The sequence below is a fragment of the Myotis yumanensis genome, unplaced genomic scaffold (genome assembly GCF_028538775.1).
Source record: "Myotis yumanensis isolate MYYU_CA2020_CCGP unplaced genomic scaffold, mMyoYum1.0.hap1 SCAF_17, whole genome shotgun sequence".
In the NCBI taxonomy this organism is placed as follows: Eukaryota; Metazoa; Chordata; class Mammalia; order Chiroptera; family Vespertilionidae; genus Myotis; species Myotis yumanensis.
The window spans coordinates 11,054,881-11,080,406 of NW_027223768.1; the positions used below are offsets into that span (position 1 = coordinate 11,054,881).

A 25,526-nucleotide genomic window follows, 5' to 3' on the forward strand; every position below is an offset into this window, starting at 1 on the left:
CAAGACAAGAAAGCTCCGCCCTCCTCAAGATGGCGCTGCGCTCAATGCGGAAGACGCGTGGGTGCTGGGGCTTCATCCGGGCACTTCATAAAGCACCCGAAGCTGCTCCTGCTCCCCAGGTAACCAAAGCTGGCCCTTCTCCCGCTCGTTTTCCATCCTCCTACGCTCTTCTCGCCTCCCCTCCCTCCTTCCCTCCTTTTGCTTCTCTCTTCCCGCCCCTCCACCCCCGTTTCCTCTGGAGAGTACCCGGCCGCTTCTCTTGTAAAGTCGTCTCCCTTAAGACTGCCCTTCTACCTGGTGCGTGGTGACGTTGCAGGGATGCGCGATGACGTCACGCGCCCCGGGTGGGAGGGGCGTACCGCCGCCCGCGCACTGGGACGGCCCACCTTCCGGTATCTTGGCGGTCTTATGGTCCTTTCCTAACTGCCAGCCTGGGGCCCAGGAGAAATTAGGGAAGTCTGGTTAGTGATGGGGAGGTTTCCGTTGGCGCGGCGCTGGAGCGAATGTCGGTGCGTTTCCCGGTGTTTCCTCTCCTTCACCCCAAAGGACATTTGCCCAAGTGCGTGGTCCTGTCCTGGGCCAGGCAGCACTGCTGTGACCATTCATTACTCTGTCGTGGAGAGCAGGACACGGCCTTCAGCCTGTCCGTCAGTATTGGGAATTTTACCCTCATGGCAAAAGAAAAAATAATATGTGTGTGTGTGTGTGTTTCATTCACTCAGACATTTACTAAACGTCTTCCCAGTCTCATCTCACTGGTAGGCTCATGCCATACATCTCTTGGGAGCTCTCTCGTGGGAACTCGGAAGAAACTTCAGGTTCTGGGGTGCCGGGGCGATTTCCTGGCGCATTGGCTGTGCTGCTGCGCAGGGGAGAGGCTGTGCGGGATCAGCGGTGTTTGGAAAGAGCACTGCACGGGAAGCTAGGAAACCAGAGGTCAAGGGGGGTGTCAGCCACTTGCTAGTGGGGTGACATGACAAGTCACCAGGAATCTCGCAGGGTTCATTCTCTTTAGGAAAATGGGTGGAGGGAGGCTTGGACCGATTGCCACATTTATGTTCTTTCAGGCTTGGGGAAATCTATGGCTTCATGATTATGAATCCAAAGTACAGCAATGAGATTAATTACGAAAACCAAGATTTAAGTTCAACTTGTTTTTGTAATCACCCCATAAATCTGTTAATTTTCGGTCCTTAAGTTTTCTTCATTGATAGGAGCCTAATAAGATTCTTGTGAGGATGAAGGATATTATATCAGAAAGCTCATCATCAACCAAACAGCTATTTAAATGTTACTTTAAATTTCAGGCAGCAGTGCTAGGGAAGGATTGATTAAAATTAGATAAATCCAATACTCCCCTCTTGGGAACTCTAGGGCCTGATTCTGTAGAACCAGAATTGGTTGATTACTATATTTATAGTTAATCGTAGCCTGTTAAAAGCTATGGCGTCAAAGTAAGCCTTAGACCCCTACTTCCTCTCATTCCAAACAAGAGCTAAGGATGTCACGAGAGATAGAGACTCAAAGAGAAAAAGAAAAAGAAACTACAGCCCACTAACAATTGCCCAGGGAAATTAAGGGGACTAAATCATTATAAATGCTAAAGAAAAAATTCCTTAAGCATCTATTGTTTCAGTGGCGTTTACCAAATAGATTATCTTGAAGTTAATCAACTGTTAATCTAGATTGTTTCAAGATGTAGAATTCCCAGAACAGAATAGTGTTTCCAAACCTTTGATTTAGCTTTGATTAGAATAAGAATTAAATGTGAGAGTATCTTTTAAAATCATAAATCTACATATAATTTTCAGTCATTAAGAATGATGGTTTGAAGGACTTTGAAAAAGACCAATTGAAAAAAGGTACAAAATTGCATTAACAGTGTAATTATAATATTATGTTTGTAAATAAATATTTATATAAATATGTGCACAGAAGAAAAAGAAAGACTGGAAGGAAACAACCATTCTTTTTTTGTTTTGCTAGGTTTTCCTAAGTAGTGGATTAAAAATGATTTAAGCTCTGGCTGGTGTTGGTCAGTGGTTAGAATGTTGGCCCTTAAACTGAAGTTTCTTCAGTTCAATTCCCGGTCAAGGACACATACCTGGGTTGCAGGTTCAATCTCTGGCCCAGGTTGAGGTGAGAGTAGGAGGCAACCAATGGATGTGTCCCTCCCTCCTTCCTATTCTCCCTCACTCCAGCTCTCTAAAAATCAATGGAAAAAATATCCTCGGATGAGGATGAACAAAACAAAAAAAAAGTGATTTAAGTTTTCTTCTTTAAGCTTTTCATATTTTTCATATGTTCTAAATTGAAGATATATCACTTTTAGACGCAGAATAAGATTTTAAAGTGTAAATCTCCGTATAAATGCATAGTCATTAATATCATCTGTGATATTTTAGGTCTCAGAGAGATACTTGTCCCACAGTGCTGTTATTAAAATGGCCTTAGAAAAGGACTACTAAAAATTTATGGCCACTTTTCCTGTGTGTATCTTCTTTTTCTCTTGAAAAGCTTCCTTTGAAGTCAAAGAGATTTTGTGAACAGATGCAGAAATATGTGAAGGAAGAATTGGATTCTTAAACCAGATGCATTAGACATTTTTATGATATCTCATAACCTTTGTAGAAAACAAAAATTATTTTGCAAGAGAGGAGTATAATAGAAAGAAATGTATATTTATCATATGGATGATCCTATCTAAAACGAAGAAACAGCTCATTTGCTTATTAATAGTTTTGGCTGCACAGTTACTCCCTGAGGTGAGAAGCAAAAGTGGTGGAGCTATAGCTCCTTTGTTAGAAACCATGACTGATAAAGTATTGTGATTCCTCGGTAGTTTTGTTTTCTTAAAAAAGCAAAATCTTGGGTAATAAACTTGCCATTGGGGACCTTTAATTATCTCAGAGGCAGGCTTTTGCGCCTCAAGGCTAGATGTAGAGTCAAGTTTAAAATAAAAAGGAGGGGGAAAACAGAAATAACAGAGTATCAGGCAATAGTCATTTTGAGATGCCTACAACTTATATGAAAGCGGTTTATTTTGCCAGGTGTTGCCTGACAGAAAACTGTTGAAGTCTGACAGGATGGGAGTAGTCCCAGAGTCAGAATGGAGGTCTGACATGTTACGTTTAAATGCTGCTGGCATTAGGTAAATAAAAGCCTGTCATCGTTAGTCAAACACAGACTCCGTACTTTCTCAAACACTGACTTAGGATTTTATTGTTCAAAGAATGCAATATTGATAGTTACTGGAGTTTTGCGTGAATATTTATAATTACTCAGTTGTAATATAGAATGGCCTCATTTTATCACACTTGAACAACACACTTTGCTATTAACTGTCCCAACCTGGGTTTAGCCCATAATGTATTAATATATTGTTCCTACAGCTAATGGCCACCAAGTGTAGCCATTAGATGAAGGAATTATGCCTGCAAAAACAATAGACAATGTATTAGGTTTTTTGATCTTGTATTTCTTTCTTACAGTAAGGCTTTAAAAAAATTGCTGTATAAGTAAAATTATTTTAAAATAATTTTAGATTTACAAAGTTGGAAAATTTGTACAGAGTATTCCTATATACCCCTCACCAAGGTTCCTCTTACATAATCAAAATCCAGTGATCAAAGCCAGGAAATTAACTGGGTGCAATACTAGCAGTTTTTCCATTAGCCTCTTCCTGGTCCAGGATCAAATCCAGGATCCCGTACATATTACATTTAGTTGTCATGTCTCCTTCAATCTATGGCACTTCTGAAGTCTTTCTTGACCGTGGCACTTTTCAAGAGAATTGGTTGATTATTTTGTAGAACGTCTCTCAATTTGTGTTTGATATTAGACTGGGTTATGGATTTTGGCAAGAATACCACAGAATCCCTGGCCAGTGTGGCTCAGTTGGTTGAGCATTGTCCCATGCTCAGAGAGGTTGCCGGTTTGATTTCTGGTTGTGGGCTCAACTCCTGCTAACAGGCATGTGGGAGGCAACCAGTGGTTCTCTTTCTCATTGATGTTTCTGTCTTCCTCTCCCTTCCTCTCTCTCTCTCTCTAAAAAAAAAATCAATGAAAACATCGTGTTTTTTTTTTAAAAGAACACCACAGAAGAGATATTGTTCAGAACAAGGCTTTAAGGCACCTTCTTTTAAATCATGAGGAAGTAGACTTTAGTTAAGTAACTTGCCTAATGTCACAAAGCGAATTAATTGGGGAGTTAGGATGGTAAAATTTACTAAATGGGGTTTCATTCCATATTTTGCAATTAGTATTTGTTATTGTAGGTCTGTGATCGAATGACATTAAACATTAGTGTTTCCAGTGACTTTATCCTTAGCTCTTCTCTGCCTTGTGTTGTCTGTCCAACATGCAACATGAGCTCATCAGCATGGAGCGCTATGAGGAGCTGCTGTAGCCATCTGGGAATTTTGCTGGATGATAACTGCCCGTTTGATCAGTCTCTCCATCTCTGTGGTTTTCTTAAATGGTAAATAAAGGTATTGCATGGATCTACTCTGAAACTCCTTTTAAGCTCAGTCTTGGAGTCCGTTTGTTTAAAATGCTCTATCAGTATAGGTTGGTTTTCCTTGTGAACTGACTTAGCTTCTTAGAAATAATATTTCACTTTAGAAAATACCTTTGAGTTAATGAAAACTTGGTATCTGCTAAAAATATCGAGGCAGAATAGTAGATCAATGCTGAGGATTTATGCCAGCAACTATTATGGCAGCTACAGCCAGGAAATGCTGAAGAAATTGAGGCCACTGACCCCAGATCCTTTCTCAGCATATCTGTTGCATGATTGCAGGTTACAGAAGAACTGACTGCAGAGGCTTGCACAATTATATATTTATACATTACTTATGCCTACATATGTATGTATATACACACACATCCCTATGTCTTTCAGAAAAGGAACTAACAGCTAGTGCCTGCTGTATGCTAAAGCCTTATACTATGTGCTAGACATACTTTATATTATTTACTTCTCACAATAATCCTGTATATATTATTTTATTTTTTATATATTTTTATTGATTTCAGAGAGGAAGGGAGAGGGAGAGAGAGATAGAAACATCAATGATGAGAGAGAATCACTGCCTCCTGCATGCCCCACACTGGGGATCAAGCCTGAAACCTGGGCATGTGCTCTGACTGGGAACCGAACTGTGACCTCCTGGTTCATAGGTTGACACTCAACCACTGAGCCAAGCTGGCCAGGTTTACCCATTTTATAAAAAAGGAAACTAAGGCACTAAGAGATTAGGTCACTTTCTCAAGTCACAGAGCTAGTAAATGGCTGAACCAGGATTCAAACTCACCCTTGCCTATGCTTTTCCCAATGCCCAGTAGTGGTGTGTTATCAGATGTAATCTTATATGAACCTGGGTTAGATAAATCAGATAAAAGCAGAGCTTTTCCGGTTGAAGGAGTAGCGGCAACCCTGCTTGTTGACCTCTGCACCCCACCACGCCCCTCCCACCAGGGGCCTCTGAGGTGGTGCCACACAATCTTGGATTTTTTATGATGCATTCGAAAACTTCAGCTTCTTTAAATATCCAAGTGAGTTTGTTGGCTCAGGACCACGTGTGATGGATGGGTTCGTTTTAAGGAGCTGCCCTGTAAATGAGTAGTTTGGGAATATTTACTTTGATATATATGTACTTTATCAGTGAAATACAACATATATTCTATTTATCTAAAGCTACACAAGTGCTTCAGATAATAGCAGTCAATTTTCCTTCCTTCCTTCTTTCTCTCCAGACACAGCTTCCTTCTGCATAATGTGCTGGTCTTTGTGCGCAAGATGATTTTATGGATTCATTTAGTCACTGCTCTGATGAACCTGGCCTCTTGCCTCCTCATAAAGAACACTTACTCCAGGTCTGCTCTTGATTCCGTTCTACTACCACCACTTGGGGCTCAGGAATTTCTCTTCTGGAGACTGCAACCTGAGGCCCGAGGCTTCTTCCTGAATTTCCCCAAGAAGAATTTACTCTTTTCGGGTAGAAGCTGCTCTGCCAGTGTGAGACACTAGATGGAGAGAGATAATTTATAGGCATGGTGATGATCCATTGGCTCCAGCTTGACTTAATTTAACTCGGCTCAGGCATTTGCAGTTTGCTCTATATATCATTTCTGAGCAATACTCTATCTTTTATTCCCAGTTGGAGGCTTAACACTTTTTCTTAACTTCTCTGCGTACTGAGCGAAGCAAGGTCATATCTAGGTCTTCTCACTGCCCCTTCATCTGAGGTCTATTGGTCCTCCAGTCATTTGTCAGAATTCACTTGGAGCTCTCTTTTTTCTTGGCACAGTCTTCCTTGCATCTCTCGAACCTACTCAGGTGGCTAAGGGACTGCCTTTTTGATTGCCTCTCTGTCTCCTAAAAGCAGAGTCAAGCCACCCTGATTCTCACAACTTCCACTTCACCATCCATTGCCCTCTCGGCCAGGACACTAAGCAGTGTGCAAGGATGTCAGTCTCCTTTTCATTCCTGTTCTGGTGTTCCGGCTGGGACTTACTACAGTGCCAGGCAACTCCACATGGATGGAGCCCGGAATCAATGACCTTGGTTATGTTTTCTTTTTTTAAGTATGGTTTTTAATTGTTTTTTTAGAGAGAGAAAGGGAAAGGGATAGAGAAATAGAAACGTCACTGAGAGAAACATCATCAATTGGCTGCCTCCTGCATGCCCCATGCTGGGGATACAACTCGCAACCTGGGCTGGGAATCAAACCAGTGACTTCTAGTTCATGGGTCGATGCTCAACCACTGAGCCACACCAGCCAGGCTGTTGCTTCTTTGCCCAGGTCCTTGAGATGATAGTTGATTTTTCATGAAGGTATTTGAAAGCATAAAATAAAAGCGCAAATCTGGCCTTGTAAAACATTTTCAAGTGGAATTTCTTATTGTAATATTTAAAATGCTTCATGTTTGCTCATTAATCTTCATTACAAATACAAAATTTCACTATTTAGTCATCTAAAATTTTTACTCATTAAATTTTCATTGTCTTCCTATTTTTAAAACCAATTTTGTAAGATGGTGAATCTAAATAAGGAAATATCAGTATTCCTTCAAGTTTTAGTTCAGGGGATATTATTTTCTTATTTGTACTAAAATTAGTTGAATGTGTGATTTATTTGGGGACCCTATTGCAATTTCAATTATTACTAAACATGATGATGGGAGAGGTGATACTAGCACACATCTATTGGGTACTTACTATGTATCAAGCATGGTTTAAAGCACTTGACATACACTCACTCTTTTAATCCTCATAACCCAATGAGATAGGAGCTAATATTAGTCCTGTTCTATAGGTGAGGATACTGAGAGGTTAAATAACTCACCCAAGGTCATATAGTTAGCAAGTGTTAGAGCCTCAATATAAACCCAGATAGCCTGATTCCAAACTGTACACTAAAAAATAATAAAATAATATTAAATTCTGAAACAAATTATCTGTGATAATACGCTGATGACTGCTTTGCACCTTTTAAATCTCTTCCATGAAAGCCACTTGTGTATCTTGCCATGGTGACACACAGAACAGAAATTATAAATCATCCTTTGTTGTTGCTGTTCCTACAGTCTTGTTTGGCTCAATGAATTATGAGAAAGGAGCAAAGCTGTCTTGTAAATTTATCTCCATGTCTCTATTTGGCTACTGCCACTAGGATTACCCTGTGTAAAATAAGGGCTTTTAACACATGAGTCCCAAGGTGCATGTAGGAAGTTCTGTTTATACACATTCTATAGCGAAAAGGTCAACCTGTGCACAGCCCTGCAGGCAGAGGGGAGGTGGTGAGTGTTGAAGCTGATGGATGACCAGGGGACCACTATCTAGGGTCTAATTGGGATTTATGGCTAGAGTACTTTCTTCAAAAGTAGCAGAGGTGCAAAGTGGGAAGAGGAGAGAGATGAAAGTAATTAGTGTTGTGGGCCATTTTAGCAAGGGATAAGTAAGAATTTTATTCAAACGGATTCTCATTCCAAAGAGTTCTTAAAGGGATCTATAATTCACTGATTGAATTAAAGTGAATTATTACCAATTAGTACATTAATTAGGAAGCTATTGAGGCTTTAAATTTAGCAATGTTGAACAGAGTTTATTTTATACACCAAACAAAGGGCTCCTCATGAACTGTTCCTTATCCTCCCCATGAACAGAGACTTTGCATAGGCCCTTCTACTTTATATTCATTCAGCCCCATGCTTTACTCGCTGTGTTACTTTAGGCCCCTTTTGGGAAGCAGGAGAATGTAATGGTGAAGGGAAATGGAGCTGTTTACTCAAATCCCCGAGTTGGATTCCTGTCCTCTCATGGGGAGAATGGTCTGAGCAGCCAGTTCATAAATTTGCTGGAAGAGAGGAGATCTCTTGGGCTGGGGGTAAGTGTGCAGGATCAAGGTGGAGTCCCAAGGGAGATATTAAGAACCAGACTATGTGGAGCCCTTGCCAGTTCTGGGGAGAGAGCCAGGTTGGCCCTCTGTGGATACTAGTTACCTGGCCATCATGGTTGTGAAGGAAAATCCTTCTCTGCAGGCAACTTCGGCTTCTCCACTGGCTGGCACCTTCCCAGCCTCCCCCATGCCACCAAGCTGTGAAACCCAGTAACCTAGAGAAGCAAGTGTCTAGATCAGCGGTTCTCAACCTGTGGGTCGAGACCCCTTTGGGGGTTGAACGACCCTTTCACAGGGGTCGCCTAAGACCATCAGGAAACACATATATAATTACATATTGTTTTGTGATTAATCACTATGCTTTAATTATGTTCAATTTGTAACAATGAAAATACATCCTGCATATCAGATATTTACATTATGATTCATAACAGTAGCAAAATTACAGTTATGAAGTAGCAATGAAAATAATTTTATGGTTGGGGGTCACCACAACATGAGGAACTGTATTAAAGGGTCGCGGCATTAGGAAGGTTGAGAACCACTGGTCTAGAGGGTAAGTGGTCATATGAACATTATACTTGTCATTTAAAGTTGACCGGCTCTTCACCATGAGGAAGTGGATAAAACAGGTGTGTGACTTTGGGGATCAGTTGGACTTGGCTCCACCACATACGAACTGTGTGTTGCCAGGCAAGTTATTTGACCTCACCAAACCCCAGTGTTCTCCTCTAGAAGGTATTAATAATAATACATTGTAGGAATTTTATGTGGATTTTGAGATCCTGCCATGTATATAAAGTCCCTTGGCCAGTGCTCAGTACCTACTGGGTCCTCCATGCCTGACAATGATTATTTCTTCAATTATATATAATTCTATTCAACAACCTTTCTCTCCTCCACCCTTATCAATCTTAATAATCCTTTGATTCCCCCCCATATCCACATTCTCCTGTCCCTTCCACCCCCAAAAAATCAATCCGACCAGATTAATCTCCCAAAAGCAGAGCTGTCATTCTTAAAGCCCCTTTGGGGGCTTCTCATAAAGTTTAGACTCCTTGTAGCCTCACATTCAAGACCTGTCACTGTCCAGATCCAAAACACTTTCTAGGCCATGGCTGTCTTCCGTGGATCCTTTGCCCTGGAGTTCATAGAGTTGCCACATTTGCTCAGAGCTGTTCCCTTTCACTTCTTTGTTAAAACCACTCTCTCCTCTTGGAAAGGCCTTTCTTCCCATCCTTGTCGGTATCCCACCATTCTTTAAAAATGAGGCAAAAAAACAAAAATCACTCATATGTAGGTTCCAGAAAACTTCGTTCTAAAGCTGCAAATGATTGCTCCCATTTTGAAATTTTATAGGACTTTATACTTTTCTTATAGATATTAACACATCCTTTATATTGTCTCTGTTTATAGGTATTTGCTTAGGACAGATGGAGAACACGCTCTTTTTAAAATTTAGATCTTTCTGAACTCTTCAGCAGGAAACAGTTTGTAATAAATACCTTGTTCCATAGGTACAGCCTTGGGCTGCCATTCAGCAGGCAGACCTCACTAGGAGTATGTACCTGCCCACCTCCAGTAGTGAAGTGTGGGCAGGAAGAACTCTTTTTTTAAAAAAAAATTTGTATTTGTTTTTTGTTTCTTAAATATTTTTTTAATTGATTTCAAAGTGGAAGGGAGAAGGAGAGAGAGAGAGAGAAACATCAATGATGAGAGAGAATCATTAATCGACTGCCTCCTACACTCCCCACATTGGGGATCGAACCCATAACCCGGGCATGTATTCTGACTGGGAATTGAACCATGACCTCCTGGTTCAACCACCGAGCCATGCTGGCTGGGCAGGAAGAATTATTTCTGTTGCACCTTAGCTATGATAACTATTCATGTGAGAAAGTGAGGTATTACTTAAATCTTTGGCCTACGAATTCCTGAAAGAGTTCAATAAGTATTTATTGAGTTAATGAATTCAGTGAAAAATAAAACTGAGATAAGGGAAAGTACATACCATTGGCATTTGGCATATTGTTGAATTTAAACCATACAATTTTAAGTATTTAATTATAGAAGATGCTCAGTATTTGCTAGAGTTAAGTGATCTCATTATTGACCCAAATATCTAGATGATTGGGAGATATCAATTTTATTTTAATGATTTTCCAAGTAGGCTGTGAATTTCCAACTTGTTCTATAAATGACATTTTTTATTACTCTAGCCCCAATTTTATTTTTCACAGGTGTAGCTAATTATACTGGAGTTTCCTACCTCTGTATATTACACTAAAGCTTGTTGCCTCTGTATATAGAAAAGTATAGGGTTAAAGATTAAGATGAGATGATTTTATTTTGAGGACAGTTTTGCCTCAAGAGACTGGTTCAATAAATGTGCTGTATTATCTATACAACAACTGGCATTGTATTATAATCAAAAGTATGCTTTCTTCAACTTATTAAGGAAATAAGTTGACTTATCGCTTTAACTTTGCCATTTTTCTGAGTTGTTTATTTTGGGTCCCTTTAAAGCAACCTTTCAAACCATGCCTAGCACCTTTGCTTTATAGATCTTGGTATGTCCTGCACAGATATAGAAAAAGCCGTACGTCTCACTGCACTGTTACACTATATAGACAGAAAGGCCATTTGTAAGCTTCCAACCTAATGCTATTGCATTTTTCTTTGCACTATGATAAGAGTGGAGTTGTGTGACTTAAGTGCAATTTATATCTACATTACAAAGAACTTACATTTTCTTCTTTTAAAGTGGCTGGTAGTTGGTAAAGAAATTTAAGTAGTTGGTAAGGAAAGTTTCATTGTTATACTTGCTTACCAGTTTATCATTTACATGTTTAATAAAACCTAAAATAAACCAAGCATAATCATAGAACTGTCACAGAATGTCATCTCTGTAGGAAGAGGTTTGATTCTAGCATCTTCCTGATAAGTCTGTGACTACAGTGGCCAGACATCTTGTTAAATCAAGGACCAATTGTACTTATAAATCTTTTAAATGTCTTGGAAATTCCAACATTTCAGCATCCACATGACATTTCCCACATTGTTTTTCACATTCTAAAATGGGCCAGAAATTCTTCAGCCGACCATGTGTCCTTAATTTTGATTGGGAATATATTAACATATCTATGACTCAAATAGAGACACAGCTATCCTCTCATCTTATTTTTCTGTCTAAATAGCAGACTTTTTGGTCAGGCTTGCATGTCACCTGTCTTCTTGAAAGTCAAATGCCCATCTTTAGACTAACCATGTGAAGATAGGGCCATCCAGCTTCCATTTGGACCACATGTGAAAAAGGGATGGGGAGAGAGAGGAATGTCTCTTCAAAAAGGAGTAACAAAGCCATGACCACTGATGGGAGTACTATCAGCTGAATAACACTTAAATTTGTTTTTAATACAGAAAGATCATCAAGAAAAGCATGTAAAGTGGGAAAAATATTTTTTTAAAATCAGGGTTTTTTAACCCACTGTAGGCTCAAACTGGGAGAGAGACCAGAGTTGAAGAATCCAAAAAAGAAACAGAGATAAGAGAAGTCCCATTAGAGTATGGATATAAGAGTTCTGAGGGCGGAGAGAATTTCAAAGAAAAAGAAGTAAGAGCAAGATAGTGGGTATATAGTGTGATAAAGACTAAAGTTTATCCATTATAGTTTATAATTGGTATATCACGAATGATATTAACAACAACAACTTAGAAAAGTTATGAGTTCAGATTACTTACAGGGAGATGAAAGGTGAGGAAGTGAAGATGGCTCTTTCAGGAAGTCTGACTGAGAAGAAAGTACCAGAGAGGGTGAAGGGAGCTATAAAGAATGGCCTGACCCAGTGAATTTTTTGGAGGTAGAATCTTTTAGGATGGAAGAGACTTGAACATGAGCATGATTATAGGAGCAAGTAAAGATGGATAGGCTAAAGATACAGGAAAGAGATGGAAAGCAATGGAAGAAATGCAACCCAGCGCAAATGATTGAACACTAGGAGAGATAGATCAACTCTGAGGCTGGGAAAGAGAGGTAGAGGTGGCTGTGGGTCTAGATCAGTTTGCCGGGAACGGGCTGGGAAATCTAGGGACTCCAAAACCTGATGGGTATAATTGTCTCAGGGGGCTTAAGTCCCAAGGAGATGGAATAGGTTAGTGGTGTAGTGTATGGGCTCTAAAGTCAGACCCTCTGGGCTCAAATTCAAGTTCTTCCACTTGATAACTAGATGTCCTTGGGCAAGTTACTGAACCTCTCTGTACCTAATTTTCTTCATCTGTAAGATGAATTATAAGTTAAAAGCTTGAGGCCCTGGCTGGTGTGGCTTAGTTGGTTGAGCGCTGTCCCATACACCAAAAGGTCAGAGTGCAGGAAACAGCTGACCACATCGATGTTTCTCTCTTTCTTTCCCTCTCCCTTCCTTTCTCTCCATAAAAACATTTTTAAAAAAGTTAAAAGCCAAGTTGCCAGGGTTTAGAGCTGTAAACTCTACCACTTAAATCCCTGATTAGCAGTATGTCCTGGGCAGTTCACTTAACCTTTCTATGTCTTAATTTCTTTATCTGTAAAACACATAAAGAGGGGCATATTCTTTCCTTAGCTATATTAATGTCTCTATCTTATTTCTATTAAGTCTTATCCCAATAATAGCATCTATCTCAGAGGATTACTGTGAGGATTAAATGAGTTAATATTTATAAGTGTCTAGAATAGTACAAGGCACATTGTGAGCAATATGTAAGTTTTTTAAAAGGGTTCAATAAGCAGTGTTGAGATTTGAGAGTCTAATTGAAACTAGAGACTATAAATTACATTAATAGGTAAATTCTGCATTGGTTGAGATTTTTTAAGCTATCAAGGTGTATATGTGAAGAATGAGTTGTTTAAACCTACCTAGCTAGAAGGGGAGGGAACTTGGGCCCTAAACTTGGGTTGGTTTTGCATTATGCTTGCCATTATAGTAGTAGGATATGAAATCAGATGGCTAATAGGAAAGTAGAAGTGAGGAAGTCAATTGTATAGAACTTTAGAAACAATTGTAAGAATTGAAGAGTCACTGGAAGGCTTCGTTTGGAAGAATGACATCATCTGTTGTAGGTTTTAAAGCCTCACTCTGGCTGTTACGTGAAAAAAATAGAATAGCGGAGCAAGGAGACCAGTTAGGACCTAATACAAGATTCGAGTGAGAGATGACGGTTGCTTGGACTTGGATGAGCAGTAAAGATGATTTCATGAGAAGTGGTCAGATTCTGGATATTTATTTTTTAAAGGATGTAGAACCAACAAGATTTTTTAAAAAATTGATTAAATGTAGGATGAAAGATAGGAAAGAGTCAAGAATAATTCCCAGGTTTTTGGCCAGACCAACAGAAAGAATGAATTTGACAATGAGATGGTAGAGAGTGAAAAGGGAATAAATAAGACTTCGAGGGGTGGAGATCAGGAGTTGAGTTTTAGATATGTGGAGTTTAGATGCCTCATGAACATCTACATGGAGATGTCAGGTAGGCAGTTAGATACAGACCAAGCTCAAGAGAGAGGTCTACATAGAGATACAAATTTGTGAGTCCTTGGTGTAGACTGTCACTAAAGGTAAGTGATTAGGTGTGATCATCTAGGCAGTATTTGTAAAAAGAGAAGAGAAGAGGTCCAAGTACTGAGTCTGTGAGCATTCCAACATTAAGAGATTGGGATGATGAGAAGAACCAGCTAAGATAGTAGTAGCCAGCCAGAGGGATGGGAGAAAAAGTAGAAGGTGACATCCTGGGAACCAAGTGAGGAAGATGTTTTCTGGATAAATTCACATGGATCTGTGCACACACATAGACACACACAGGTACACACACACATACACACGTGCACACGACATATCATATATGAATAAAGAATGATCTTGAGTACCAGCTACTTTTACTCATTGATTGTCATAGTCTCTATTTGCAGGCAAATTTACTTAGGAAGCCCAATTATTAAATAAGATAGCTTGATAGGGATATTCATGGGATCACCTCAGTGGCCAGTGTAATCAAGTTATGATAACCCAAAGCTCCATCTCCATTATGGGATATACTCCTTGGGCTTCGTATTGCTGGCCACTGTCATAGCACCATTTCCCTTGGTCAGCTCTTTAAACACATGGCCAAGGTTTTTCCAATAGAGCTTCTTTTTCTAAGCTTCCACCCATCCAGGGGGCATATTCTTTCTTTAGATATGTTAATGTCCTTCATCTTGTTTCTATTAAGTCTTATCCTAAGAGTTCTTATACTTTGAGGGGGGGCGGGGTGTCACTATTTCCTTTGATTAAAATGTGGACCTTCTACCTAGAAAAATATGTACATAAACTCTCAAAACTTTGTGTACAATTTCATCATCCTAGGTTAAGAACTTCTATTTTAAATCACCTTATTTCTGTTTTGCTGACTCGCAGGTTAAACTTGTTCCCTTCTTTCAAATACTGAGCCCTCCTCCTCATGGTTGCCTCCTCTACCACTTACTCATTACACAGCCCATCTTATGATCTACACAATAAGACTTTCATGTGACATTGTTTTATAATGAGGTACTTCAATAAGCCTGGAGAGTGAGGTAGACCTTCCTACCTTATTCCTTCCTGCACAAATGGCTTTATAGTGAAGTGTTAGTCTATGCTTATACAATAATACAAATGTGTAAGACTCGTGCTAGCCCATTCTAAAATTCAGCTCTTAGTGAGGGTGTGAGAATCTTACTCTAAGATGCTGCTGCTAAAACATTTAGGAATATGTATATATTGGTGTGTGTATATATATGTATATATGTGTGTGTGTGTATATGTGCATGTGTGTGTGTATGTATATATATAATTATATATGTATATATATGTGTGTGTGTGTGTGTATATATATATATATATATATATAAATATTATTATTAAAGTTTTGGAGGAAATAGAGGAAGATTGAAAATATTTGCCTGAAGGGAGGAAAATGCTGTCCAGAATATTAAGAATAACATCCATCTGAACTTCACAGAAAGTATCCTGAGAGCCTTTCGTTCCCGTCCTAATTTAAAATGCATTAAAAACTGTAAAACTTTTTAAAAAAAATAAAAGAAAAGAAAGTGTCATGAGAGTGTCCGTGATTAGAACTGATCAGATATTTGGCTGTCCTTTTCAACCAGAAGATGGATTTGAACCAGATTACCACATCCACGGTTTAGTTTTGAAGAGAGGGGGGGTGGGGGAAGCCAATTATTTGTCTCTTTGTTCAAAGGCCTTTTTTGTATTGTAGATCCCTGAAAAGCTGGTAGAGAAGCCAGCCTTTCACATCCATTAAGGTTAGCCCTGAAACTGTTGAATTTGATCTCTTCCATTTGCCATCTGGATACAGTAGAGAAAAAGCTATTCTGCATTGGGTTGCTGGACACCATCCAGAAAATAATATGTCAGGGGCATCAAAGGCTTGAGGCACTTGGTCCAGTCTGTCTAATGATCACAGGCAGAGTCTGCTCTCCAGTTTTGCAGTATATATGTATATATATCCCAGTAAAATAGATCACAAGGATTACTGCCAACTTGTCAAAGCTAGGATTCTTCCATCATAGACTTCAAAAAAAGACCAGGTTTTAATTGGGCAAGGCTTGCTGTCCAAAGCTGAGGAAGCTCCACCTCATTCCAGTCTACCTCTTTCTCATGGGGAGCACTTAATGTAAGGAGGATTTTAATTCCTAGATGGTTGCATCCCACACCCAAATGCCAAATTTAAAGTCTCCTTAAAATTGACCTCATTTAAAACTGTATTCCTTATCCTCTGGATAAGTGGGCCCAGTATCTGGCCAGCTAATGACCAGGCTGGCAGCTTTCCAGGAATCTGACAACCACGTCTCATTATTCACACCAACTGGAGCCAATTGTGGCTGATTTTTTTCTTCTTTTTCTTCTGTTATTTTAAAATGTGGATAGGAAGCAAAAGCAAGCAATGGCATGTCGTTTGGTCTCCTCTGGGATCGGGGAGGAGCCTTGCATAATGAGACCTGTAATACCAGGGAGCATATGGCTGTGTTTTAAGGTAGCTGGAGGCCATCTAACTCTAAGCCCCGATAAAGCAGGCTTTGGCTGGGGTGTTTGCAGGATGTACTGAGGGATGAATTTATAGCTTCTGCAGTAGGTAAAATTGTAGGACCGTTGCCATTTTATCTCTTGCACAGAGATGGAATGGCAGGAAGAGTTGCCAAGCCCTACCCAATGAGCACAACTTTTCCTGGTGGACAGGAATGGGCCCCAAGCTGCACCCTAAATACTAAGGAAACTCCCAGATCTCTCCTGCTGACCTAGGAAGCTGGAAAAGCCCCTGCTGGCTGCTGGCCAGCTCACTAAAGGGAGTGTTGTGGACACCAGCACTTTGGTTTTGTACTTTTTTCAGTGTATCCAGTAGAGCCAAAGTCATTTCTCACTCTGCTCCAAACTGGTGTCATTCAGAGACTTTACTCTCAAAATCTCCCTGTCCTCTTCTCTTTTCAGATATCTTGGTATTGGGGAAAAACAAGTAGTTCTCCTAGATTAAGAAAACCAACCAAGCCCCGGTTGGTGTGACTTGGTGGTTGGAGCATCGGCCTGTGCCCTGAAGGGTTGCGGGTTCAATCCCCGGCCCCGGGTTGGGGCATGTGCAGGAGGCAACCAATCGATGTGTCTTTTTCACATCGATGTTTCTCTCTCTCTCACACCTGCCTTCCCTCCCTTCCACTCTCTCTAAAAATTAATGAAAAAAATATCCTTGGGTGAGAATTAACAAAAAAAAGAAAAACAAAATCTCCAAACATAAATTAAGCAAAGCAATGTTGATGATTCTTAGCAGCATTATCCCTGCTAAGCTTTGTGCACATACAGCAGGTCCTTGAATAATGTCATTTTGCTCCACATCATTCCGTTATAACATTGATGAGATACCCTAGGGACTTAACTCTTGCTTATGTCAGTTAGCCTATGGCAAAATTAGGTTTGTTTTATGTCATTTCACTTCAAGTCGCAGAACCTATTGCCAACTTCAAGTGAGGACTTACGGTACATGTAACCTTTTTTAAAAAGATTTTTAAAACTGATTTTCAGAGAGAAAGGAAGGAGAGGGAGAGAAACATCAGTGTGAGAGCAAAACATTGATGGGCTGCCTCCTGCATGCCCCCTCATCTGAATGTTGCAGTAACTTTGACATAGTTCAGATCTTTCTATTTAAAACGGAATGGCTAGCATGGTGTGTTCGAGAGGCTTGGGAACCTGTATCAGATATGAAAACTGAACATCAAGATCCCAGATTGAATAGCATGTGCCTTTAGTTCAGTAAAAGCCTTTGAAGGGAAAGAAGGACAGGGATAGGCATGTTCGAAAAGCAAAGGAAAAAGACTTATTTTTCTATGAGAATAAAAAGGAACCTGGTGATGAAACTCTCATTCATTTAGTAATTATATACGGAGCAACCATGGCCTGCAGAGGACATTCCTTAAGATGAGGCTAGTCAAATGTGACTTGTTCACTGGGAAAATGTATGCGTTATCCTTCATAAAATACAGCGTGGTCTTGTTATGATTTTAAATCAGTGAACTAATGTTCCAAATGGATCATTTCCTAACAAAGGGAAGTTAAAATGATCCAGATACTAAAACGTACATTTCTCCTCAACTTACCAGTCAACATGAGGAGTTTGCCGTTGCTTCATTACCGGAGACACCAGTAGGACCAAAGCCTTTTTCTCCACGTTGCTTTTGGTTTTAGGAACCGTCACAGTGGAAGCCTTGGCCCCTTGAACCGTAGCAGCAGCAGGTAAGTGAAGGAGGAACTAGATTTCAAAATATTTTGTTTTAAGAGGTTATTTGTCGTGTTGAAGTCATCACCCGACATCTGATGTTGATTGTGAGATTCTTATTTTACCCTTCTTAAAGATTCAGATTAAAAAAACGTTAACCCATTTCCGCTAGGTTTTCCCATAAACCCCATTTCTTAACTCATAACATCCTGGTCCTGCAGCGAGCACTCTGCTGTGTTTCGGCCCCTGCTGGACCAGGGTTGCGCCTGGTCCCCAGTGGGGTGCATGCGATGCTTGTCCTCCCGAAAAGAGGAAATGACCCTGTATTGTAGGTTAGACACACTCTCCCCAAGGGCAGAGCTGAATTGATACTATGAGCTCCTCTGTACTTGTGAATGCCTCTTTATTAAAATAAAATGAGAATATTATTAAAATAAAATGTCAGGAAATCATCACATAAAATTCACTCTGAACCTTAAGGTAAGATTGCTTGCATTCTACAGAGAGTTGAGCCACTTTTTAAAGGGTTCATAAAAATATTTTTCAGAACATTTTATTCCAAGAGCATTTTGGTATAGATTCAACTAATTACAATACATTAAGAATTGGGAAAAGTGTTCTGAGTGATGTAGATATTGATGACTAAAAAATAAGTAGCATTTGCATGGGTAACCTGAGAAGGGATCATTTGAAAATGCCCTGCTAGTCTCGGTAAATGTCCTTTCTTATTCTCCTCTCTCCTGGGGCTGCTGAGCGTCAAGGAACTTAAGCCCGATTCCCAGTTCCTGCATTCTCTAAGCCACATACAGTTAGTATTCATTTCTACTTCCTTCATCTATGTATATTGAACCTTCACCTTGTTGATATTAGGAGTAAAAACATGGTTCTTACCCGTGAAGATTTCACTGGCTGCTGATGGTGGTAGTCTTGTAGGAAAAGTGAATTACAGAACAGCCCCGTGCTATAAAGGAGGGAGAACAAAGCATTGTAGGTCTTGTGGGAGGAAGACCTCACAAACGTGGTAACATCTGAACTGGTTCTTAAGGGATAATTGACATTTGTCAAGTAGAGAAAGGCAAGTAGGCAAAGGGCTGGAGCTGAAAAAGAGTACAGTTCTTCAGGGGACTAAGATGGGTATATAGCTAATTCATGGAGTGGGGTGGTGGAAGAAAAAGGCTGAAAAGGTAGACTTGGGCCTTATTAACTCAGCAGTGCTGGTGGGGTGGGTGCCAGCAAAAAAGGTAAGATTGTCAGGAACATGGGAGAACTTGTAAAATACTTGTTACATAAATCATCTGAAAGGGCATTGGGATATTTTCTTCTGCAACAGTGCTTAAAAAAAATTCTCATCAAGATGGAAAATAAAGAAAGTCATTCACTCTTTTTGTTATTTGGTGGCTCAGATTCGAGCATTTGCTATCACTTTCTCAATAACTATGATTATTTGATGGTAATATCAAAATTAAAATCAATGTTATTTTTTACAAAAATGTCAGAGTTACTGCTTTTGACAACCAGTGGTGTCACTTGTGGCACCAAGTATTTTATGATTAATAATTGTTCAATAATAAGTAGATGAAAAATAATGTACTTTCAACCATCAGATTGAAATTGTTGAAAATGAGAGCAATATTCTATTATTTATTTTAATTCTTTTCTAAATTTTACCTACTTAATTATTTTACTAATTATTTTACCTATTAGGACACTAATTATTTTACCTACTGAAATTTATTCATAGAAGAGAATTATGTACAACGTAAACATTTCCAATTGGAGAGGGAGTGGTCTGAAAAACTTGGAAGTAAATTGCATTTAAATCATTATAGTTTGAGTGTGAATGCTGATTTCATGGTGAAGCTGTGGAAAAATTATCATTTTTCACTCCAAGCATATTTATAAAAATAGAATATACCCATATAAAACATATAATATATAAAAACAAAATCAGAGTTGAAAGCTAATTGGAAAACAGCATTAACCTCAAAGGGGACATGATAAATACTCATTGGCGAATAAAGGCAATTTTTTGGAGTTATTGAGAATCAAACTAAAATATACAAGAGAATCATTATTTTTGGTTTATACATTCACAATTTTATTAGTACAGGAATGCACAAATTCCCAATGAAATAATTGGAATTAGAGGAATGAAACTATAATGCTACATTACCTTCCTGGTAAAGTAATTATTTCTTCAGCTTGAACAATACATGATGAGGCAACTTAATACCAGAATGAGAAAGGAGTCACCAATTTGTGTAAACAATCAGGAAAGGGAAGGCTCTTGTAAATAAAGAAATATTCTTGAATTTTAGTAGGTACAACGAGACAACTGACAGAAGACTGTCAAGTTATTTTATATACTTAGACATACACATACATGTACACACAGAGTGAGTACAAATCAGAATCGTGATGTCACCACTAAATAGGAGTAGAAAATTGAACGTGATGGTGAAGTTTTACAGTAAGAGCTAAGCACTCGATTGTGGGAAATTCTAAGGTTTATTGGTAAGTGTGAGGAATTGAAAATTCTGAAATGCCTCCAATACTGATACTCCTTTGACAACACAGTCTCTGCCTCTACGTACGTACACTTTCCGAACTTGTGTAAGAGGCCCAGAGATGCCACACGCAGGAAGCTACGTGGCGTGTCAAAATGTGTTGGACTCTTTGTTCCCTGACATTGTGGCCTATCATCGAGAGCTCCCAGAGATTATTCAGATGATCTTTCCAATGTAAAAAGGGACATGAATTCATGATCAGCTGATGCTGCTTTCCAAATGTGAATTTTTCTCGTTTTCTCCTTAAGTTTATTTATTTCATACAAAGCATCATAAGAATCCTTAATAAGGAGCTTAAAAAAAATCATAGACATGATTAGACTTATTTTTGATATGGTATTAAGTTTGAAGAGCTGCTGGTGGGACCTCCAAATGGGTATGCCCAATAGATACTTGATAGTAAGTACCAGAAATAATATTTGGTGTTAAAATTCATCTTGTCTCAAAGAGAAATTATTGTTTTAATGTAGACAATATGTAGCTACGGTAGAGCATGAAAAATGGATGATATCTCCCAGCTCAAAACACCAAGCGTGTTGTTAGCAGGGAAATCTTTGTGCAAGTGTCCTCTCAGGCCCTCTTTACAGTAAGTTGAGTAGGTGAATAACTACCTTACCTGGAAGCAGATAGAGGAGGGGAATTCGTTCATTATGATGTGTACCCACCCGATCGTAAGTGAATTTACTTCCTTACAAGCTCCCCTCGCACCCTCACCCTTTGCTCGGCGCATTCCTCCAAATATACCCCTGCCTCGCTCAAGCCACGGGGTACTCCAGTTCAAGCCCGGCTGTTTATGGGAACTGCTTTTGTGGAAATCATTAAAGAAAGAAAGGCCTGTGAATTCCCTGGCCGGAGCGCCGCCTGCTTTCTGTGTCATTTCAGTCTCATTAATCAGCGCTGCAGCAAGGTAGACACTGCGCTGTGTGTTTCACTGTCCCCAGCACAGCAGCGCCCGCGTCTCTGCCCCCAGGCCGGCGCGTTGGGGAAAAGGAGAGAGGGAAACCATCAATCTTCCCGGTTGCACATGTCAGCGGTGAGTCCTTCCCCCTTCCGCTGGCTGTCTCTCTCACCACCTGTGTTTAGAATTAGCACGGAAGCTGCTGCCCAGATGAATAAGAACCACTGTCCCTGTCACCTGCCCTGGTGCCGACCACCACTTCTAAGTGAAAACAAGACCTGTACAGGGCAGTTGTTTTTGTTGTGAGCAGAGAGAGAGAGAGAGAGAGAGAGAGAGAGAGAGAGAGAACCACATGTCTCCTTAGAAGTTCATTATAATGTAAAATTAAAGCAGATTTGAGGTCATACTTTCTAGAAGGGTAACATCATTTATTGGATCAAGGGGGTGAAAGCAAACAATTTCTTGAATGCTTTGCTTATATCCTCCTAGTCTCCCTCTGCAGTATAGACAGCTGAAGCTGATCTATGTAGGTTCAAGCCCTAACTCCACTATTTCCTTTGCTGTGCAAAAACTTTTTAGTTTGATGTAGTCCCAATTGTTTGTTTATTTCTTTTGTTTCTAACAAGTGGAGACAGACTCATGGATACAGAGAACAGACTCACAGCTGTCAGAGGGAGGAAGGGGGGGCTAGGTGAGAAGGATGAAGGGATTAAATGAAGAAAAAAAAGAAAGACGCATGGACACAGACAGGCAACAGTATGGTGATTGCCAGAGAGAAAGGGTGTGGGGGGGAGGAGGTAGAAGAAGGTAAGGAGGGATAAATGGTGATGGAAGGAGACTTGTCTTGGGGTGATTAACTCACAATATAATATACAGATGATGTGTGGTAGAATTGTATACCTGAAACCTATATAATTTTATTAACCAATGCCACCCCAATAAATTCAATTTATACATATAAACAATTTTTTATATATATGAGACACTTACATTTTTTACCTTCATAACTGGCCAGCTAACTTATGGATTGTTTACTGCATGCCAGGCACCAAGCACTTCACACTGATCATCTCATTCTAGTCCCCCAGCCACTCTGTGAGGTGGGTATAACTACTATCTCCGTGTTATGGATGCCCAAGGCCATAGAAGTAATAGAGACAGAACTTCAACCCAGGCAACCTGGAGCTAGAGCTTGCTTCTTAACCAATGGTTAATAACCACACAAATTATCCTTATCATATTTTACTGCTTGCCTTTGCCATTTTTGTAACTTAGTCTAAAGTTGAGTTAATCTGAGCTGACAGAGGGTCTGAACTGATGTGAATGTTGAAAACAACCCTGGGGATTGTATCCGGCTACAGGTTAGATGATGAGAAAGGAGCCATTGGCTGCTGGAAAATGAGACTTCTTTCTCCTAGTAGTGGTCAAGACAGCCAAGAGAGTCATTCTCTCTCTCTCTCTCTCTCTCTCTCTCTCTCTCTTTCTTTCTCTCTCATCTTTATGCCATGAAAATAACTTTAGAAATTTTTCCTCCTCTGGACTGTGAGTACCTTGTAAGAAATTCTCCTTGGAGGTTCAGAACACTGGCGATAGTCATGGCGTTATTTAACATGTTGTGTATAAGACTTTTTGGCATCTCAGCTTCACTTAGCCAAGACCTCCTGTTGTTAGTCCAAGTTTTGGTCATCTGATTGAGTTAACATGAGACCCACAGCTGCTGGAGTGTTGAATTCAGACTCTCTGATAGGGATCAGAGGGCTTTAGAGTGTTTGCCAGGCAGGGAAACAAAAGAGAATTTTTTTGCAGAGATAAGTTTGTTTTCTATCCATTACAATTCTGATGTCGAAACTTTCCTAGTGGGATTATTTTCTTGGGGAAGTTCGGGCTATATAGGCTCCCTGAATCTCTGAGCCATAAGTTATGGAACCGGACATTGCCAAGTAAGTTTATCTAACAATGGAAGGTGGTGTGCTTACCTGTCACAGGTGCCTTTTCGCCCCAGCCTAGAGGCTATAAGCACACCTTCAAACCTGCTGACGGCAGAACTGCCTGAAGCCAAGCAGGCCTCTGACCACGTGTTAATACATAACTGTCTCAGGGATTGTGTTGCCTTGAAATGTAAATTATAAGTGGATTTACTTTTCACGTTTTTACAGTCTTTTTATTTTATTTGTGTGTGTTTCTTAGCAGATTGGCAGCTGCGGAGAATAATTGTGTAGTAGTTGGCTTAGAGCAGTGTTTTTTCCATCTTGGCTGCACATTAGAATCACCTGGGGAGCTTTTAAAAATCCCGATGCTCACGCCAAATCCCAGACTGATTGAATCAGAATCTCTGAGGAAGGGGCCCAGGCATCGGTATTTTTTAAAGCTCCCAGCTGATCACTGTGCAGCCAAGACTGAGAACTGTTGGCTAAGAAGATGTCTTCCCTTTTTCATTTCTAGAGCTTTCATCTGGACCTCATTTTACGTAGTTGAAGGGAATTTGAAGCATTGACATTGGTGCCCCTAAATCCCTCTCTAACGGGAGCTTATATCAGAATGACCCGAGGGCTTGGTCAAGACCAGGTTGCCTAACGCTTCTCATTTCTTCTTCTGGATTAAGCTCACACTTAGAATTTCTGCTTTGGTAGATCTGGGTGAGGACAAAGAAATTTGTATTTTTTAAAAATGTTTCATTGATTTCATAGAGGAAGGGAGAGGAAGAGAGAAATAGAGACATCAATGATGAGAGAGAATCATTGATCAGCTGCCTCCTGCACACCCCACACTGGGGATTAAGCCCACAACCTGGGCATGTGCCCTGACCAGGAATCGAATGGTGAATTCCTGGTTCATAGGTCGACACTCAACCACTGAGTGACACTGGCCGGGCTTCATTTCTAACAAGTTCCCTGATCTGGTGCTGCTGCCGGTACAGGCTACCTACTGAAGGGTCGGTCAGTGCCTGCCTTCCACCTTCCGTCTGCTCTCGCATGCGGCCAGGGCAGCTGCCCCAGGGCCATCCTCACAGTACCAGTGTTAGGAAAGCTAATGGATGCTTGGGGAAGCTTTGGCATGTTGTCCCACTTGTAGTGATCATACAATCTAATTTTTGAAGTCTATTCCATATGAAAATGCAACCTTGTCTTCACATCACATTGCTCCCCTTAAGCCCTTTCGACTTCACAGTCAGAGCCACTCCAAATCAAACTTGGAGTGCATCTTCCCACAGAAACAATTTTATGAATGGTGTTTAGGTAGAGCTGAAATGGGATATTAAAACCATTCTCCAGGAATACTGTGGGCTCAACGAGGCTTCCATGGGCTGCCTTCCAGGAGCTTAACCACCATTTAAAGAGTTGAGCCTGTGAGTTTCAGAAAACCAATTTTCAAACAAGCTCTGAGAACATAGCTTGTTAAGAACTGCCTATAACTGGAACATTTGGTCCATTTTGTTTACAGTTATTTTGCCCTTTACATTTGGAGCCAAAGTGGGGGGAAAAGATTTGTCATTCATTCTGCTAACATTTATTAGGTGCTCACAATGTACCTGGCACTGCTATGTTCTGGGGATGTAAAGATGAGAGAGACAGCCCTGGCCTAGAGGAGCTCGTATTCTAGGTGGGAAAATATTTACTAAGCAAATAAGACAATATTTACCAAGTTACCAGTGTGATATGTGCAGTAATGAGGAGCTGGTGAAGGAGGGGTCTGTTCTGCTTGGGGAAAGAGAGGGAGGGAGGCTAGGGATCCCTGGGAGAGGGAGAGAGAGGGAGGGAGGGAGGGAGAGAAAGAGGAAGGGAGGGAGTGAAGGGTCCTTGGAAAAGGGGGGGAATCTCTGGGAGAGGGAGAGGGAGGGGAAGGAGGGAGGGGAGGAGAGAGTGAGAGCTCTGGAGATCAGGATTCTGG

At 40.3% G+C, this 25,526-nt stretch overlaps 2 protein-coding genes across 7 annotated transcripts in view; one reads left to right on the forward strand and one right to left on the reverse strand.

The window, feature by feature from the left end:
- Window positions 1-315, reverse strand: part of HAO2 (hydroxyacid oxidase 2) — a 156,675-nt gene extending 156,360 nt beyond the window's left edge. For 4 of the 5 annotated variants that reach the window (XM_070397040.1, XM_070397038.1, XM_070397032.1 and 1 more), the window contains exon 1: window positions 247-305. The gene's annotated coding sequence lies outside the window, so the exon portion shown is untranslated. Of the gene's footprint in view, window positions 1-246 lie in introns of all 5 variants that reach the window. The other variant, XM_070397037.1, reaches the window with a different exon arrangement.
- The window catches only part of WARS2 (tryptophanyl tRNA synthetase 2, mitochondrial), a 65,432-nt gene continuing 39,929 nt past the window's right edge, over window positions 24-25,526 (forward strand). For both annotated transcript variants that reach the window (XM_070397030.1, XM_070397031.1), the window contains exon 1: window positions 24-119. In XM_070397030.1, the coding sequence (XP_070253131.1) occupies window positions 30-119 (90 nt within the window). In that variant the 5' untranslated portion in view covers window positions 24-29. The remainder of the gene's footprint in view (window positions 120-25,526) is intronic.